Source organism: Diceros bicornis, chromosome 10 (assembly GCF_020826845.1).
Source record: "Diceros bicornis minor isolate mBicDic1 chromosome 10, mDicBic1.mat.cur, whole genome shotgun sequence".
NCBI lineage: Eukaryota > Metazoa > Chordata > Mammalia > Perissodactyla > Rhinocerotidae > Diceros > Diceros bicornis.
Genome location: NC_080749.1, coordinates 58,945,932 through 58,964,946, shown reverse-complemented (window position 1 = coordinate 58,964,946; position 19,015 = coordinate 58,945,932). Strand labels below are relative to the sequence as shown.

Genomic DNA, 19,015 nt, shown 5'->3' with positions numbered 1-19,015 from the left:
ACAAAAAGAGATTTGTTTTTAATATGCCCTAATGTAAGTAAAAATTGGTCGCAAAATTAACCTAGGGTCTAAGATTTCTAAACCTCCTGTTCTTGGAAGTTTTCAACATGGATAGAAGGGAGGGAAGAAGAACTAGCTATGCTATAGTGAGAAAAAAATAGAGTGCATGCTTAATAAATGTTTATAGAATTGAAGAAAAGGAGAAACAGCGAGAAAAGTACAAAAAGGAAAGCATTGGAAAAATAATCTCGAGAGTCATATACTATTTAAAAAGCTAAGACGCACTTATACAGATGTGTCAGTCTTTATCTGTTTATTCATATTGCCATATTGTGTTTATCATTGTCTTGCTGCAGGTATTCCTGGACCTCCAGAAACATTACAGATATTTGATGTCTCCCGTGATGGCATGACTCTTACTTGGTATCCACCAGAGGATGACGGTGGCTCCCAAGTGACTGGCTACATAGTGGAGCGCAAAGAAGTGAGAGCAGACCGATGGGTCCGTGTAAATAAAGTACCAGTGACAATGACACGGTACCGTTCCACTGGCCTTATTGAAGGCTTAGAATATGAACACCGTGTCACAGCCATTAACGCCAGAGGGACTGGAAAACCAAGTCGTCCTTCCAAACCCATTGTTGCCATGGATCCAATTGGTAAATATATTTTGTATAAGTCAAGTTTACTGAGGTATAATTTAATGTAGTAAAGTTCACTCTTCTGAACTATATAGTTCTATAAGTTTTGGAAAACGTACTGTTGTGTAACTACCCTCACAATCAATATATAGAATATTTCCAGTAAGTTAATATTTCTAAAAGCACTTGAAAAATTGCAGATAAATGTAAGATAGTAGTAGTGAACATAAAGCACATTTACGACAGAGGAAAAAGGAAGAGCTTTAAGTATTTTTAATTGATAAAATGAATGGAAGTTTTACAAAACAAAAAATATTCTAATGCTAACAGTCCATGTTTCCACACTCACTGAATTTGTTAGGTGGCACAGTTGATTGTCAACTTTGCAGCAACTTTAACAAGTATGGGGTTGTCTTATTCTTATCCCCAGCTCCTCCAGGAAAGCCACAAAACCCAAGAGTTACTGATACAACAAGGACATCAGTCTCCCTGGCCTGGAGTGTTCCAGAAGATGAAGGAGGATCTAAAGTCACAGGCTACTTGATTGAAATGCAAAAAGTAGATCAACATGAATGGACCAAATGTAACACCACCCCAACCAAGATTCGGGAGTATACTCTAACACACCTACCTCAGGGCGCTGAGTACAGATTCCGTGTCCTAGCTTGTAATGCTGGTGGACCTGGGGAGCCCGCTGAGGTACCAGGAACAGTCAAAGTCACTGAAATGCTTGGTAAGACATATGATCATTTACTTTCTGCTATAATTGCCTTAAGACTTATTTCCTACCAAAAAAAATGCTAAATTGTAACCCTCCCTTTTTTCCCAGAATATCCTGATTATGAACTAGATGAAAGATACCAGGAAGGTATCTTTGTAAGACAAGGTGGAGTCATCAGACTTACCATACCAATCAAAGGAAAACCATTCCCAATATGTAAATGGACCAAGGAAGGCCAAGATATTAGTAAGCGTGCCATGATTGCAACATCTGAAACTCACACTGAGCTTGTGATCAAAGAAGCAGACAGAGATGATTCCGGCACTTACGACCTGGTTCTGGAAAACAAATGTGGCAAAAAGGCTGTTTACATCAAGGTCAGGGTGATAGGAAACCCCAACACTCCAGAAGGGCCACTTGAATATGACGACATACAAGCTCGCTCTGTAAGGGTCAGCTGGAGACCCCCTGCCGATGATGGTGGTGCTGACATCTTAGGATACATCCTCGAGAGGCGAGAAGTGCCTAAAGCTGCCTGGTATACCATTGATTCCAGAGTCCGAGGTACATCTCTGGTGGTAAAAGGCCTCAAAGAAAACGTGGAATACCATTTCCGTGTTTCAGCAGAAAACCAGTTTGGAATAAGCAAACCCTTGAAATCTGAGGAACCAGTCATCCCCAAAACACCACTGAGTAAGTGCTCTTCCAACCACACACTGTAAAAGTTCTTTCAGTACTCTTTTGTTTTGAAATGAAAGCCACCAGCTTACAAGATTTGGGACTGTATGCTAACACACGTGTGTTTTCCACTTATATTCCTAGACCCTCCGGAGCCTCCAAGCAATCCTCCAGAAGTACTCGATGTAACAAAGAGTTCTGTCAGCCTGTCCTGGTCAAGGCCCAAAGACGATGGTGGTTCTCGAGTCACAGGCTACTACATTGAGCGCAGGGAGACATCCACTGACAAGTGGGTCAGACACAACAAGACTCAGATAACCACCACAATGTACACAGTCACGGGGCTTGTTCCTGATGCTGAATATCAGTTCCGCATCATTGCACAGAATGATGTTGGCCTAAGCGAGACCAGCCCTGCTTCTGAACCGGTTGTTTGCAAAGATCCATTTGGTAAGGAGAGAGTTTCCAAAGGGGTTGGAATCAAAGAGGCAAGCCATCTTTGGTCTTTTTCTTTCATTTCAGCAGTAAAGCTGATTTCTTTTTTCCAATTGTTTTAAAACATTTCAGATAAGCCAAGCCAACCTGGAGAACTTGAGATTCTTTCAATATCCAAAGACAGCGTCTCTCTACAGTGGGAGAAACCTGAATGTGATGGAGGCAAAGAAATCCTTGGATACTGGGTTGAATATAGACAGTCTGGAGACAGTGCCTGGAAGAAGAGCAATAAGGACCGCATCAAGGACAGGCAATTCACAATAGGGGGTTTGCTGGAAGCTACTGAATATGAATTCAGGGTTTTTGCTGAGAATGAGACTGGACTTAGCAGACCTCGAAGAACTGCTATGTCTGTAAAGACTAAACTAACATGTAAGTAGCCGTTAATTCTCTGCTTATGATTTACAAACTAAGCAACATGTTAAGGCTAATTATTCCTGTATACTAAGTAGATCTCCAGAAAGCTTTATTGGAGAGCAAGTGTTTGGAAAGAAATCACTCCCTTTGGCAATGCATACACAGGGAATAATTGATATGTCCTATAGGAAGTCATTCTAAGCACATAACCTCAGCAGATGTTAGGTACAGTGAACTGAGCACATTCCTAGAGCAATTTCCCCCTTGGATGCAATGGGTTTTTTTAATACTTCCTAACAAGACTGGAAGCGTCGACAAATGTACCCCACCCACTTCAGTGAACCTAAATAAGGGCAAAAAGATACTACAGATTTATAGAGAAAGCTCATATTTCCCCAAAACCCTATGCATTGTTAATGCCTACCAGTCATGAAAAGCTACTCTACATAATAATATGATGATGTGCTCATTGAATCCCTATTTTCCATATGACCCTCAATCACTGCGAAGAGTTTTTAAGCACTAGACTCATACATAAATTACGGTATCTAATAAAGTATTAGTCAATAGGATAAATTCATTCCTGATATACAGGGACAGAGGATTATAGAGAAACAGAGAATTCAGTAGAAACAATAATGTATTAATATTATCTTTCATATCCTTCAGCTGGAGAGGCGCCAGGAGTACGCAAAGAATTGAAGGATGTTATCACCAAATTGGGTGAAGCTGCTCAGCTCTCATGCCAGATTGTTGGAAGGCCTCTACCTGACATTAAATGGTACCGATTTGGTAAGGAGCTCATACAAAGCCGGAAGTACAAAATGTCTTCAGATGGACGCACACATACTCTGACAGTAATGACAGAGGAACAAGAAGATGAAGGTGTTTATACCTGCATAGCTACCAATGAGGTTGGAGAAGTAGAAACCAGTAGTAAGCTTCTTTTGCAAGCAACACCGCAGTTCCATCCCGGTTACCCACTAAAAGAGAAATATTATGGTGCTGTGGGTTCAACACTTCGACTTCATGTTATGTACATTGGTCGTCCAGTACCTACTATCACTTGGTTCCATGGCCAGAAACTTCTGCAAAACTCAGAAAACATTACTATTGAAAATACTGAGCATTATACTCATCTCGTCATGAAGAATGTCCAACGTAAAACTCATGCTGGGAAATACAAAGTTCAGCTCAGCAACATTCTCGGAACAGTTGATGCCATCCTTGATGTGGAAATACAAGGTATTTTATTTTCATTTTCAGTGTTTTTTATCTTTAAAGAAAGAAAAGATCTTGGGAGACACACTTTGAAAACCACTATAATTGTATTTTCCCCCAACAGATAAACCAGACAAACCTACAGGACCAATTGTGATTGAAGCTCTATTGAAGAACTCTGTGGTGATCAGCTGGAAACCACCTGCAGATGATGGCGGCTCCTGGATCACCAATTATGTGGTGGAGAAATGTGAGGCCAAGGAAGGGGCTGAATGGCAATTGGTGTCTTCAGCCATCTCAGTAACAACGTGTAGAATTGTGAACCTCACAGAAAATGCTGGCTATTACTTCCGGGTTTCGGCTCAGAACACTTTCGGCATCAGTGACCCTCTGGAGGTCTCCTCAGTTGTGATCATTAAGAGTCCGTTTGGTGAGTACAACCTCTTGTACAACCTCTACAATCTTCCTAATGTAAAATTCCATCTTTACGTAAAACTCTTTTTCACAGAAATAAATTTTGAAAGGAAATAGCAAAGATTTGGATAAAGTACAAGTGCCTTTTATCTCACTTAAATTGAATTTTTGCATACCTAAAAGGACAAACATATTCCTTATTGCTTCTTCTTTAAAAAAAAACTTTGTATTTTGATAAGTTTCTTAGCATAAAGTAACCAATTTCATTTTTCTGCAATAGCTATTAATAGAACTTTAGGTTCATAGCATTTTATTTTTAAAAAATAAGCTTTTAATAAAGCTGCCTGTTTCACCACATGACTCAAATCTTTTTTGTTTGTTTTAAATAGAAAAGCCAGGTGCTCCTGGAAAACCAACTATTACTGCTGTCACAAAAGATTCTTGTGTTGTGGCTTGGAAGCCACCTGCCAGTGATGGAGGTGCAAAGATTAGAAATTACTACCTTGAGAAGCGTGAGAAGAAGCAGAATAAATGGATTGCTGTGACAACAGATGAAATTCGAGAAACCGTCTTTTCAGTGCAAAACCTTATTGAAGGTCTTGAATATGAGTTCCGTGTGAAATGTGAAAACCTAGGTGGGGAAAGCGAATGGAGTGAAACATCAGAACCTGTCACTCCCACATCTGATGTCCCCATTCAGGCACCACACTTTAAAGAGGAACTGAGAAATCTACATGTCAGATATCAGAGCAATGCTACTTTGGTCTGCAAAGTGACTGGTCACCCGAAACCTATTGTGAAATGGTACAGACAAGGCAAAGAAATCATTGCAGATGGATTAAAGTACAGGATTCAAGAGTTTAAGGGTGGCTACCACCAGCTCATCATTGCAAGTGTCACAGATGATGATGCCACGGTTTACCAAGTCAGAGCTACCAACCAAGGGGGATCTGTGTCTGGCACTGCCTCCTTGGAAGTGGAAGGTAAAAACAAATTAGTAAACATCAATTTGGTGCTAGATGACATATTATTCATTGAGGGGGGAGGTGTTACACTCAAGTAGTGTTAGGTATTGCTAAATTACATTCTTTCTTCTTTTATTCTGATACAGTTCCAGCTAAGATACATTTGCCTAAGACTCTTGAAGGCATGGGAGCAGTTCACGCTCTCCGAGGTGAGGTGGTCAGCATCAAGATCCCTTTCAGTGGCAAACCAGATCCCGTGATCACCTGGCAGAAAGGACAAGATCTCATTGACAATAATGGCCACTACCAAGTTATCGTCACAAGATCTTTCACATCACTTGTTTTCCCCAACGGAGTGGAGAGAAAAGATGCTGGTTTCTATGTGGTCTGTGCTAAAAATAGATTTGGAATTGATCAGAAGACAGTTGAACTGGATGTGGCTGATGTTCCTGACCCACCCAGAGGAGTCAAAGTTAGTGACGTCTCACGAGATTCTGTCAACTTAACGTGGACTGAGCCAGCTTCTGACGGCGGCAGCAAAATCACCAACTACATTGTTGAAAAGTGTGCAACCACTGCAGAAAGATGGCTCCGTGTGGGACAGGCCCGAGAAACACGTTATACCGTGATCAACTTATTTGGAAAAACAAGTTACCAGTTCCGCGTAATAGCTGAAAATAAATTTGGCCTGAGCAAGCCTTCTGAGCCTTCAGAACCAACTATAACCAAAGAAGATAAGACCAGAGCTATGAACTACGATGAAGAGGTAGATGAAACCAGAGAAGTTTCCATGACTAAAGCATCTCACTCTTCAACCAAGGAACTCTACGAGAAATACATGATTGCTGAAGATCTTGGGCGTGGTCAGTTTGGAATCGTCCACCGTTGTGTTGAAACATCCTCAAAGAAGACATACATGGCCAAATTTGTTAAAGTCAAAGGGACTGATCAGGTTTTGGTAAAGAAGGAAATTTCCATCCTCAACATTGCTAGGCACAGAAACATCTTATACCTCCATGAATCATTTGAAAGCATGGAAGAATTAGTTATGATCTTTGAGTTCATATCAGGACTTGACATATTTGAACGCATTAATACAAGCGCTTTTGAACTTAATGAAAGAGAAATTGTAAGTTATGTTCGCCAGGTCTGCGAAGCACTTGAGTTCTTACATAGTCATAATATTGGACACTTTGACATTAGACCAGAAAATATCATTTACCAAACAAGAAGGAGCTCCATCATTAAAATCATAGAATTTGGTCAAGCCCGTCAGCTGAAGCCAGGGGACAACTTTAGGCTTATGTTCACTGCCCCTGAATATTATGCACCCGAGGTCCACCACCATGATGTTGTCAGCACAGCCACAGACATGTGGTCACTTGGAACACTGGTGTATGTGCTGTTGAGTGGTATCAATCCATTCCTGGCTGAAACTAACCAACAGATAATTGAGAACATCATGAATGCTGAATTTACTTTTGATGAAGAAGCATTCAAAGAGATTAGCCTTGAAGCCATGGATTTTGTTGACCGGCTATTAGTGAGAGAGAGAAAATCTCGCATGACAGCATCTGAGGCACTCCAGCACCCATGGCTGAAGCAGAAGATAGAAAGAGTCAGTACTAAAGTCATCAGAACATTAAAACACCGGCGTTACTACCACACCCTGATCAAGAAAGACCTCAACATGGTTGTGTCAGCAGCCCGGATCTCCTGTGGTGGTGCAATTCGATCTCAGAAGGGAGTGAGTGTTGCTAAAGTTAAAGTAGCGTCCATTGAAATTGGCCCAGTTTCTGGGCAGATAATGCATGCAGTTGGTGAAGAAGGAGGACATGTCAAATATGTATGCAAAATTGAAAATTATGACCAGTCTACCCAAGTGACCTGGTACTTTGGTGTCAGACAGCTGGAGAACAGTGAGAAATATGAAATCACCTATGAAGATGGAGTGGCCACCATGTATGTCAAACACATTACCAAATTCGATGATGGTACCTACAGATGCAAAGTAGTCAATGACTACGGTGAAGATAGTTCTTACGCAGAGCTATTTGTTAAAGGTGTGAGAGAAGTTTATGACTATTACTGCCGTAGAACCATGAAGAAAATTAAGCGCAGAACTGATACAATGAGACTCCTAGAAAGGCCACCAGAATTTACTCTGCCTCTCTATAACAAGACAGCTTATATGGGTGAAAATGTCCGGTTTGGAGTAACTATAACCGTCCACCCAGAGCCTCGCGTAACATGGTATAAGTCAGGTCAGAAAATCAAACCAGGTGATGATGACAGGAAGTACACATTTGAGTCTGACAAGGGTCTTTACCAATTAACAATCAGCAGCGTAACTCTAGATGATGATGCTGAGTATACTGTTGTGGCAAGGAACAAATACGGTGAAGACAGCTGTAAAGCAAAGCTGACTGTAACCCCACACCCACCTCCAACAGATACAACCTTAAGACCCATGTTCAAACGGCTACTGGCAAATGCAGAATGCCAAGAAGGCCAAAGTGTCTGCTTTGAGATCAGAGTGTCTGGCATCCCCACACCAACACTAAAATGGGAGAAAGATGGTCAGCCACTGTCCCTCGGGCCCAACATTGAAATTATCCATGAAGGCTTGGACTATTATGCTTTGCACATCAGGGATACTTTGCCTGAAGACACGGGTTATTATAGGGTCACAGCCACAAACACAGCGGGATCCACCAGCTGCCAGGCTCACCTACAAGTGGAACGCTTGAGGTACGTCAAACATGAATACAAGAGCACAGAGGAGCGCGAACGACATGTACAAAGGCGAATTGACAAGACGCTAAGAATGGCTGAAATTCTTTCTGGAACTGAAAGTGTGCCACTGACACACGTAGCCCAAGAGGCTCTGAGAGAAGCTGCCATCCTTTACAAACCAGCTATAAGCACCAAGACCGTAAAAGGGGAATTCCGACTTGAGACAGAAGAAAAGAAGGAGGAGAGAAAACTCCGTATGCCTTATGAAGTACCAGAGCCACGCAAGTACAAACAGACTACCATAGAAGAAGACCAACACATTAAGCAGTTTGTGCCTATGTCTGACATGAAATGGTACAAAAAGATACGTGATCAATTCGAAATGCCTGGGAAAATTGACAGAGTTGTACAGAAAAGACCCAAGCGCATCCGCCTTTCAAGATGGGAACAGTTCTATGTGATGCCCCTTCCACGCATCACAGATCAATACAGACCTAGATGGCGTATTCCCAAACTGTCCCAAGATGATCTTGAAATGGTGAGACCAGCACGCCAGCGTACACCTTCTCCTGATTATTACTTTTATTACAGACCGAGAAGACGTTCTCTTGGTGACATCTCAGATGAAGAATTACTCCTGCCCATTGATGACTACTTGGCAATGAAAAGGACAGAAGAAGAGAGGCTGCGTCTTGAAGAAGAGCTTGAATTAGGTTTCTCAGCTTCACCCCCAAGCCGAAGCCCTCCACGTTTTGAGCTATCTAGTCTGCGTTACTCTTCACCACAAGCTCATGTCAAGGTGGAGGAAACAAGGAAAGACTTCAGATATTCAACCTATCACATCCCAGTGAAGGCTGAGACTAGTATCAGTTATGCGGAACTGCATGAACGGCATGCCCGGGCCTCCTACAGACAGCCGAAACAACGGCAAAGAATCACGGCTGAGAAAGAGGATGAAGAGTTGCTTCGTCCAGTTACTACCACCCAGCGTCTCTCAGCATACAAAAGCGAGCTTGACCACATGTCAAGGGAAGAAAAGTCTAGAAAGAAATCAAGACGACAGAGAGAAGTGACAGAAATAACAGAAATTGAGGAAGAATATGAAATCTCAAAACATGCTCAAAGAGAGGAATCCGCATCTGTGTCTAGACTACTGAGACGACGGCGCTCCCTGTCTCCAACTTATATTGAGTTAATGAGACCGGTGTCTGAGCTGATCCGGTCACGTCCACGACCAGCTGAGGAATATGAAGATGAATCTGAAGATGACACACAAAGAAGGTCTCCTACTCCAGAGAGAACTCGCCCACGTTCCCCTAGCCCTGTATCTAGTGAGAGATCACTCTCAAGATTTGAGAGGGCTGCAAGATTTGATATCTTTTCCAGGTATGAATCCATGAAAGCTGCTTTAAAGACTCAGAAGACCTCAGAAAGGAAGTATGAAGTTTTGAGTCAGCAGCCTTTCACGCTGGACCATGCCCCTAGAATCACATTGAGAATGCGCTCCCACAGGGTACCGTGTGGCCAAAATACACGTTTTATCTTAAACGTTCAGTCTAAGCCAACTGCCGAGGTTAAATGGTACCACAATGGTGTCGAACTCCAAGAGAGCAGTAAGATTCATTACACCAACATGAGTGGGGTCCTGACCCTGGAAATTCTGGACTGTCATATTGATGACAGTGGAACATACCGTGCTGTCTGCACCAACTACAAAGGTGAAGCTTCTGACTATGCGACCTTGGACGTAACGGGAGGGGATTATACCACCTACGCTTCCCGGCGCAGAGATGAAGATGTCCCCCGATCTGTTTTCCCTGAGCTGACGAAAATAGAGGCATACGCGGTGTCTTCATTTAAGAAAACATCTGAGATGGAAGCTTCTTCTTCAGTCAGGGAAATGAAATCAGAGATGACAGAGACAAGGGAAAGTCTCTCATCATATGAACACCACGCGTCTGCAGAAATGAAAAGCGCTGCAATAGAAGAAAAGTCGCTGGAGGAAAAATCCACACACAGAAAGATCAAGACGACTTTGGCAGCGAGAATTCTAACGAAGCCAAGGTCCATAACCGTCTGTGAAGGCGAGTCTGCAAGGTTTTCTTGTGATACAGATGGTGAGCCGATACCAACTGTGACCTGGCTGCGTGGAGGACAAGTGATCAGTACTTCCGCCCGCCACCAAGTGACCACCACAAAGTACAAATCAACCTTTGAGATCTCTTCAGTCCAGGCTTCCGATGAGGGCAACTACAGCGTGGTGGTGGAAAACAGTGAAGGGAAGCAAGAAGCACAGTTTACTCTGACTATTCAAAAGGCCAGGGTTACCGAAAAGGCTGTGACAGCACCACCAAGAGTCAAATCCCCAGAGCCTCGGGTGAAATCTCCAGAAGGAGTTAAGTCTCCAAAACAAGTGAAATCCCCGGAACCGGTGACTTCTCACCCAAAAGCTGTATCACCAACAGAGACAAAACCCACACCAACAGAGAAACTCCAGCAGCTACCAGTCGCTGCCCCACCCAAGATAACTCAGTCCCTGAAAGCAGAAGCTTCTAAAGATATTGCAAAGCTGACCTGTGCAGTCGAAAGTAGTGTATTATCTGCAAAAGAGGTCACCTGGTATAAAGATGGCAAGAAACTGAAGGAAAACGGACATTTCCAGTTTCATTATTCAGCAGATGGTACCTATGAGCTCAAAATCCATAACCTCACTGAATCTGATTGTGGAGAATATGTTTGTGAGATTTCTGGTGATGGTGGAACTTCCAAAACTAACTTCCAGTTTATGGGACAAGCCTTTAAGAGTATCCATGAGCAGGTGTCAAGCATAGCAGAAACTAAGAAATCAGCTCAGAAAACTGCTGAGTCAACAGAAACCAAGAAATCAGTTCAGAAAACTGCTGAGTCAACAGAAACCAAGAAAACAGCTCAGAAAACCACTGAGTCAACAGAAATCAAGAAAACAGCTCAGAAAACTGCTGAGTCAACAGAAACCAAGAAAACTGAGCCAAAAGCTCCTGAACCAATTTCCTCAAAGCCAGTAATTGTTGCTGGGCTGCAGGATACAACTGTGTCTTCAGATAGCACTGCTAAATTTGCAGTTAAAGCTACTGGAGAACCCCAGCCAACTGTCATCTGGACAAAAGATGGAAAGGTAACCAGTTCTTAAATGTCCTTTAATTTTATCTTCTCAAAAACAAACCTCTTCCCGCATCCCCATCTCCCAAAGAAAGTTTAAAATTAAATCACTTTTTAAAACTCAACTCTGGGCCGGCCCTGTGGCTTAGAGGTTAAGTGCTCGCGCTCCACTACTGGTGGCCGGGGTTCGGATCCAGGCACGCACGAATGTACCGCTTGTCCGGCCATGCTGAGGTGGCGTCCCACATGCAGCAACTAGGGGGATGTGCAACTATGACGTACAACTATCTACTGGGGCTTTGGGAAGAAAAGGGGAAAAAAAGGAGGAGGATTGGCAATAGATGTTAGCTCAGGGCCAGTCTTCCTCAGCCAAAAGAGGAGGATTGGTATGGATGTTAGCTCAGGGCTGATCTTCCTCACTAAATAAATAAATGTTTAAAAAATAAATAAATAAATAAATAAAAAATAATAAAACTCAACTCACTTGCATTCTATAGGCTATTACACAAGGAGGTAAATATAAACTCTCTGAAGACAAAGGAGGATTCCTCTTAGAAATTCATAAGACTGATACTTCTGACAGTGGGCTTTATACTTGTACAGTAACAAATTCAGCTGGATCTGTGTCCTCTAGCTGCAAATTAACAATAAAAGGTAGGTCGGCTTTGATTCTTACCATTTTTCAGAAAACAATATTAAGAAAACATTTCTGAACACTCTCCCTTACACACACATACACAAGAAAGTATTAAAATAAAACTGTTTTTGAAATTCTAGAATACCATTTGTACACAAATGTAGAAATACACATATTTGAAGTTAGCATCTACTTTTATATCAGCATAAAAAGCACTTATTAAGTGCCTAATTGTATGTGGTGTTATTTAAGATTCCATAGAGTCAGGAATGTTTAAGAATAAAGTCAGGTGAATGTACAAAATGGTACTGCTTCCCTAAACCGTCACTTTTGCTAATTTTCAAAAGCAATGCAAAGTTAAACAGCCATATTAGTTTCCCCACTTAAAATTAGTTTGCTTTCATCTCAATCTTCTAAAACATAAGTCAATTTTTTTGTTAATCTAAATCTCCTAAGTCCTTTGACTATTCTTTTCAAGACTTTTTTTTTCCTTAAGTCATAAGAATCATCTTCAATTTAGTTTAGTTCAAGGAATCATTACACTGATCTCAGTCATGCATGACAATTTTCCAAGATTGGGACCGAGAAAGAATTAGGTATTACCTACACTGCATACAGAAGTCAACATTTTTTCTTTGTATATTATTCACATGCAGAATCTACAAAAGAGCAAAGGGTGGGGCCTCTTTCCAGTTAAGTTTGCCTTACAGAAGTTTCTTTTTTAGCTGTAAAAGACACTGAGGCACAGAAAGTATCCACACAAAAGACCGCTGAAATTACATCCCAGAAGAAGGCAGCTGTCCAAGAAGAAATTTCCCAAAAAGCCCTAATTTCTGAAGAAATCAAGATGTCAGAGATGAAATCACAAGAAAAGTTAGCCCTCAAAGAGGAAGCTTCAAAGCTTCTGACTTCCGAAAAAGTCAAGAAATCAGAAGCAACTTCCCTGGAAAAATCCATTGTCCATGAGGAAATCTCTAAAACATCACAGGCATCCGAAGAAATCAGAACTCAGGCTGAGATTAAAGCATTTTCTACTCAGATGAGCATAACTGATGGTCAGAAAGTGACTTTAAAAGCCAACATTGCTGGTGCCACTGATGTGAAATGGGTACTGAATGGCGTAGAGCTTACTAACTCCGAGGAGTACAGATATGGTGTCTCAGGCAGCGATCAGACCCTAACCATCAAGCAGGCTGGTCACAAAGACGCAGGAATCCTCACCTGCATCGGCAAAACCAGCCAAGGAATCATCAAGTGTCAGTATGATCTGACCCTGAGCAAAGAACTCTCAGATGCTCCAGCTTTCATCTCACAGCCCAGATCTCAGAATGTTAACGAAGGACAAAATGTTCTCTTTTCTTGTGAAATCAGTGGCGAGCCATCCCCAGAAATCGAATGGTTTAAAGACAACCTGCCAGTAAGTTTACTTATGAATATATTAGCGAAGAAAATTTGAAATACCACCTCTACTCCTGAAGAGCTCAAGGAAATACTTCTTTTTTTCCTCCTTTTTAGATTTCTGTTTCTTCAAATATCAGCGTAAGTCGCTCCAGAAATGTGTATTCTCTTGAAATTCGAAATGCATCGGAAAGCGACAGTGGGAAGTACACAATTAAGGCCAAAAATTTCCGTGGCCAGTGTTCAGCTACTGCTTCCTTAACGGTTCTTCGTAAGTATATCTTTGCCATTTTCCTTACTCGCTCAAGGCCTGTATGTGTTTTTTTGCCTTTGTCTTCTGAGCATAGCAGACTCTTAGGAGTCTTGTTAAATTCCATGTGTAAGAGGCACAGGCCTCCTGTGTGAAGTCATCCTTATGGTCAAAGTTTCTTTATAGCTAAACAGAATGTGGATAAGTTAACTTTCAAAGCAAAGCTACCAACTGCCCTGTTACGTTTATTTTCAGAATGCACTATATATATTATTTTTTATACGACTAATCATTTTTCTCCTAGTGATTCTAGCACCTGCATGTAATGTAATGATAGAAATATAAGGATTCGTTTCTTGGAGACACTGAGCTAGCTCTTGACAAATGTATGTATATATGTATTTACTTATGCTTCCACAGCAAATTGTTTGGGTTACGTTTCTGTACGTGTGTGTTTAGTCTTCCATTTCTGTGAGTCAATGTCAGATGTCACCAATTAACCAGATGTCATTGATGTTCACTGTGTATCTGCTATGCTCCACAGCTCTAGTTGAAGAACCTTCCAGAGAGGTAGTATTGAGGACAAGTGGTGACACGAGCTTGCACGGAAGCTTCTCGTCTCAGTCAGTCCAAATGTCTGCCTCTAAGAAGGAGGCCTCCTTCAGCAGTTTCAGCAGCAGCAGCGCTAGCAGCATGACTGAAATGAAATTTGCAAGCATGTCTGCCCAAAGCATGTCCTCCATGCAAGAGTCCTTTGTAGAAATGAGTTCCAGCAGTTTTATGGGAAAATCTAGTATGACACAACTGGAAAGCTCAACTAGTAGAATGCTTAAAGCAGGCATAAGAGGTGAGCAATAAAACTACTGGTAGAGGTAGACAAGCCTAGTGGTGTGGTATAGTCTTTAGTGCATACAATTCAGTAGAAAGCAAATCATTGATTCAGTGATCCTAAAACTTTTTTGTTGTTGTTTCATAAAGGAATTCCACCTAAAATTGAAGCTCTTCCCTCTGACATCAGCATTGATGAGGGGAAAGTTTTAACAGTGGCCTGTGCTTTTACGGGTGAGCCTACTCCGGAAATAACATGGTCCCGTGGTGGAAGAAAAATTAAAAATCAAGAACAACAAGGGAGATTCCTTATTGAAAACACAGATGACCTGACAACTCTGATCATCATGGACGTACAGAAACAAGATGGTGGACTTTATACCCTGAGCTTAGGGAATGAATTTGGATCTGACTCTGCCACTGTGAATATAAATATTCGATCCATTTAAGAGGGCCTATGCTCTCATACTCAGACTCATTCTTAACCTTTCACAAATGATTCACATGGACTAATCTTTCTGATCTGTAAATATTTTCAAAAAAAGTAGTTGTGTATCAATCTAAATGAGTCAAAGTTCAAAAATATGCATTTCAATCTTTTCGTAATTGACCTAAGAATATTATACATTTTCTAGTGACATGTACATACTGTATATAGCCGGATTAACGGTTATAAAGTTTTGTACCATTTATTTTATGACATTTTACAATGTAACTTTTGAAACTAACTGTTGGTAGGAGAAAGTTGCTTATGGAACGAATACCCTGCTCAACACTTAATCAATCTTTGTGCCTCAACATAATGTTGATGTCTAAGTATGCCTCAATGGGTCGAGAAATTCCCCATTGAAGATGTCCTATCCACCTAAAAGATGATGCTGTGCACATCACCTGATATGTGCACCATACCTATTGAATCAGAAATGTAAGGCGTTGGTGATGTTTGCAATTACCCTCCTGTAAGCAACACTTTAACATCTTACATTTTCTCTGATGATGTCACACTCAAAATTATCATGACTTAAATATTACCAGAGCAAAGTGCAACGGCCAGCACTTTGTTCGCTCATTTTACACTGTCTCTGACCATAGAGAGTGCCTGGATTGCTTGGAAAAGTAACATCGCCTGGCCATCCCCTCATTTAACCAAGCTATTCAAGTATTCCTATGCCAGAGCAGTGCCAACTCTTGGAGGTCCCTGGGTGCAGCCAATGCCTTCGTGTGGTAGCTCTAAATTTAAATTACACCTGAGAAACCGGGGCAACTAAGCAATGAGCCGCAGCAAACAAATCAACAAGAATAACAACAAAATAAAGCTGTCGTTAAATTTAAAAAAAAAAACAACATCATTACTAACTGCCCAAAATGTCAATTTGATGTAGTTCTTTTCATGCAGGTATAAATTCAATTGTTAGTTATAATTGTTGGACCTCCTTGAGATAGTAACAACAAAATAAAGCAAGCTATCTGCACCTCAAAATGCATGGTTGGTTGTTTTCTGTGGAATTCTGGGGTTGGGGAGGTATGCGCCTTCATGAATCACAGAAATGATCATAGATCAGATAAAGCAACTCCAGTTCAAAATAGCCCATATTAATAAGTTCTTTAAAGCCAATATTTAAATTATTGTGTTGAATGTATTCAACAATTTTTTAAAAGCATAGATATGGTTCTCATGGATAAATTTATCCCCAAAAGTTAACAAAAATCCCCAAAAATAACAGATTAAATCTTCTAAACTTATCAAGAAAAATATTTTTATGGGAGCTGATCAACTAAATCCATCAAAGATGGATATCAGACATCTATAATTCACAATATTTTGTGCTAGACACCACAGGGAACAATGCAGAGATGAGCAAGATGATATAGACCCTGTCCCTCAAGGACTCTAGCGAAGAGAAAAATGACAGCTTCATGGAAAATGATCAGTTGTGCAACTGAATCCATATTGACTACTGCAGCTCCAAATTGAGACAGAACAAATAAAGGTCCTCAGAACTAAAGAAGTTGTTTTAAATGATATAGTCCTACCATGCTTTTTTACACAACTGATCTATACTTGATAATAAAATATCTAGTGCCAAAAAAATCTGTATTTATCCACTTCAATTAGATAATTGTAATTATAAATCTATAAAGTGGATTATTTGCCTAAATTATTACCTCCTAAATGTAAGTACCAGTGGCTAAAGCTGAAGCACAGGGACTCTCAATTTTTCTTCTCCAAAAGAATATCTTAGGTCTCCATTGATTTATTCAGCCACTATTTTGTCTTAAGTCAGATTCCCTGAAAGCAGAGCCTAAGACAGGGATTCTTGGATAAGGAATTTTGTGAGGGACTGTTCTCGGGGAAAAGGGAGTGAGGGAAGCAGGGCAGGGGAGGAAAGCTAAGCTAGAATGTGGTCTCAGCGAGAGCTTCAGCCTGATCCCACAGGGAGCATAAATTGTACCAGAGTTGGTTCCATCTTTGAACTAGGGCTGACATTTTGTACCCCCTTATAGGCTACTCAGTGGCTACAGGCTGTAAGCTGGGGAGGGGGGCGGGGGATAACCTCCCAGGCTAGGAGGGGCCCCTATTGGCCCCAGCAATCTCTGCAGACTAGCACCCCTAAACAGCCAACACTCAAGAAACTCGGGGTCGGGTACACATACCCTGGGGGATCCGGGCGGTACCAACAGCATCCACTACACCATTTAACAACTTTAAATGCCTATTCTTACCTTAAAATGAGAGGCAGGACTTACTGAGTGATTCCTGAGGATGATTCCCAGCCCTGACATGCTAATATTCTCACATGTCCTAACCGTGGCTGAGATACAGTCCGTCTTGATGAGAATGCTAAAGCTGAAAGGATTGCGCATCTCCCGCAGTTGGAGCTCACAGGCCCTATACTTCAACTTGGACCTGGCAGAGAAGGGAGGGGCAACGATCTGTCCAGCGAAGGAGATCTGCACTAAAGGAGAAGACTGACTTCATGCATTAGCGGAAGCCCACGGCCTCTGAAAGCGCACAGTGTGGCCACGAGGGCGCATCTGAGAGGACTGCAAAGCGAGGATCCTGAGAAGTCCGTCAGAGGCACTGCAGCTAGAACAAGAACCCCTTCCCGGGTTTACCAGCCAGCCTCCTTCCCCTAGCTCCTCCAAGAACAGTGCTCCCTGGCGCAGGTAGGGGGAGGGGGAGAGGATTCCTGCTCCATACCGCCCCACCTTCAGCAACCCCGGGAGTGTTTCTCAGTATTATTGCATCATTTCCGAGTCAGACCACCTTTTCTCTCACTATGTCGACAGGGGGCGACAGAGAGCAGAACGCCTGTGCCTGCTCCCTGATTCCAGCTCAGCGGATCCAGAAACCCCATTATGAGGAATACTCTCTATCATCCCGCTCCTCTTTTTGCTGAATGCTTCCTGTCTATTTTATAAACCCCACTCCCTGGCTACCTGATAAGCACCATAACGTGGGAATTACACATGGGCACTCATAACCCGGAGTACCAAGCTCAAATCTAGCATCTGCTATTCACTGACTTGTGTGACCTGGGGCAGGTTACTGAACTCTGTTCCTCGATGTTCTCATCCATAAAATGGGAATAACAACATCTGCCTTACAGGGTTGTTGTGAAGATTCAATAAATTACATGTATAACTCTTAGATCAGTGCCTGGCACAACACCGGGTCAATATGAGCAATCATTATTATGTTAGGGACGACCATTGTAGTCAGGGACCAGAGAAGCATCGTTTTTGAGGGGACCTAGCATAGGTCTCACTCATGATCACTAGGTATATGTATTCTTTTGCTAGGGCTGCTGGAACAAAGTACCACACATTCAGTGGCTTATACTACAGAAAGGCTAGAAGTCCAAAATCAAAGTATCAGCAGGTTGGTCCCTTCTGAGGGCTGTTAGGGAAGGATCTGTTCCAGGCCTCTCTGCTTAACTTGTAGATGGCCATCTTCGTGTTCACATAGCATTCTCCCTGTGTGCATGTGTGTGTTCAAATTTCCCGTTTAGAAGGACACCAGCGTATTAGATTAGGGTCCACCCTAAGTACCTCATTTTAACTTTATTATCTCTGTAAAGATGCTATCTCCAAATAAGGTCACATCCTGAGGTACTTGGTAAGGTTAAGACTCCAACATATCTTTTTGAAGGGACACGAGTCAACCCCTAACACTAGAATGATGGGCATGGGACAACATTTTTATAGAAAGTGTTTTGATGGAATTTCTCAAAAGATGGATTTATTATCTCTATCCAATAGTAGCTAATGATACCGATGAACCATGTAGAGGTAGGGAGGTAGGTAAATCAGAAACAGCCAAAAAAAACAGGTTAAATTGGCAGTCTCCTTGGTGACTGATTGAAGAATAACATTTTATGATTGTGCTCCAGGAAGAGAAAATAATTTATATTTGTTTACTCTGCCCTAAATGTAATTTTGAGAAATTCAGGCAAAGAAAGTCCAGTTTCTTTGTGATGGGAGAAAATAGTGTCTCCTAGATAAATAGAAGGACTTTTGAAAATAGATTGGCCC

General features: G+C 41.7%; 2 protein-coding genes across 2 annotated transcripts in view; one reads left to right on the top strand and one right to left on the bottom strand.

Annotated features, from left to right (window-relative positions):
* The window catches only part of TTN (titin), a 271,163-nt gene extending 255,995 nt beyond the window's left edge, over window positions 1–15,168 (top strand). Inside the window, exons 300-314 of the mRNA XM_058549338.1 lie at window positions 357–659; window positions 1,072–1,374; window positions 1,471–2,055; window positions 2,185–2,490; window positions 2,608–2,907; window positions 3,562–4,137; window positions 4,238–4,543; window positions 4,917–5,510; window positions 5,639–11,115; window positions 11,227–11,382; window positions 11,864–12,020; window positions 12,729–13,420; window positions 13,519–13,672; window positions 14,196–14,498; window positions 14,630–15,168. Of these exons, the coding sequence (XP_058405321.1) occupies window positions 357–659; window positions 1,072–1,374; window positions 1,471–2,055; window positions 2,185–2,490; window positions 2,608–2,907; window positions 3,562–4,137; window positions 4,238–4,543; window positions 4,917–5,510; window positions 5,639–11,115; window positions 11,227–11,382; window positions 11,864–12,020; window positions 12,729–13,420; window positions 13,519–13,672; window positions 14,196–14,498; window positions 14,630–14,928 (10,511 nt within the window). The 3' untranslated portion in view covers window positions 14,929–15,168. The remainder of the gene's footprint in view (window positions 1–356; window positions 660–1,071; window positions 1,375–1,470; window positions 2,056–2,184; window positions 2,491–2,607; window positions 2,908–3,561; window positions 4,138–4,237; window positions 4,544–4,916; window positions 5,511–5,638; window positions 11,116–11,226; window positions 11,383–11,863; window positions 12,021–12,728; window positions 13,421–13,518; window positions 13,673–14,195; window positions 14,499–14,629) is intronic.
* Window positions 1–19,015, bottom strand: part of PLEKHA3 (pleckstrin homology domain containing A3) — an 85,264-nt gene that overhangs the window by 29,340 nt on the left and 36,909 nt on the right. The window lies entirely within an intron of this gene.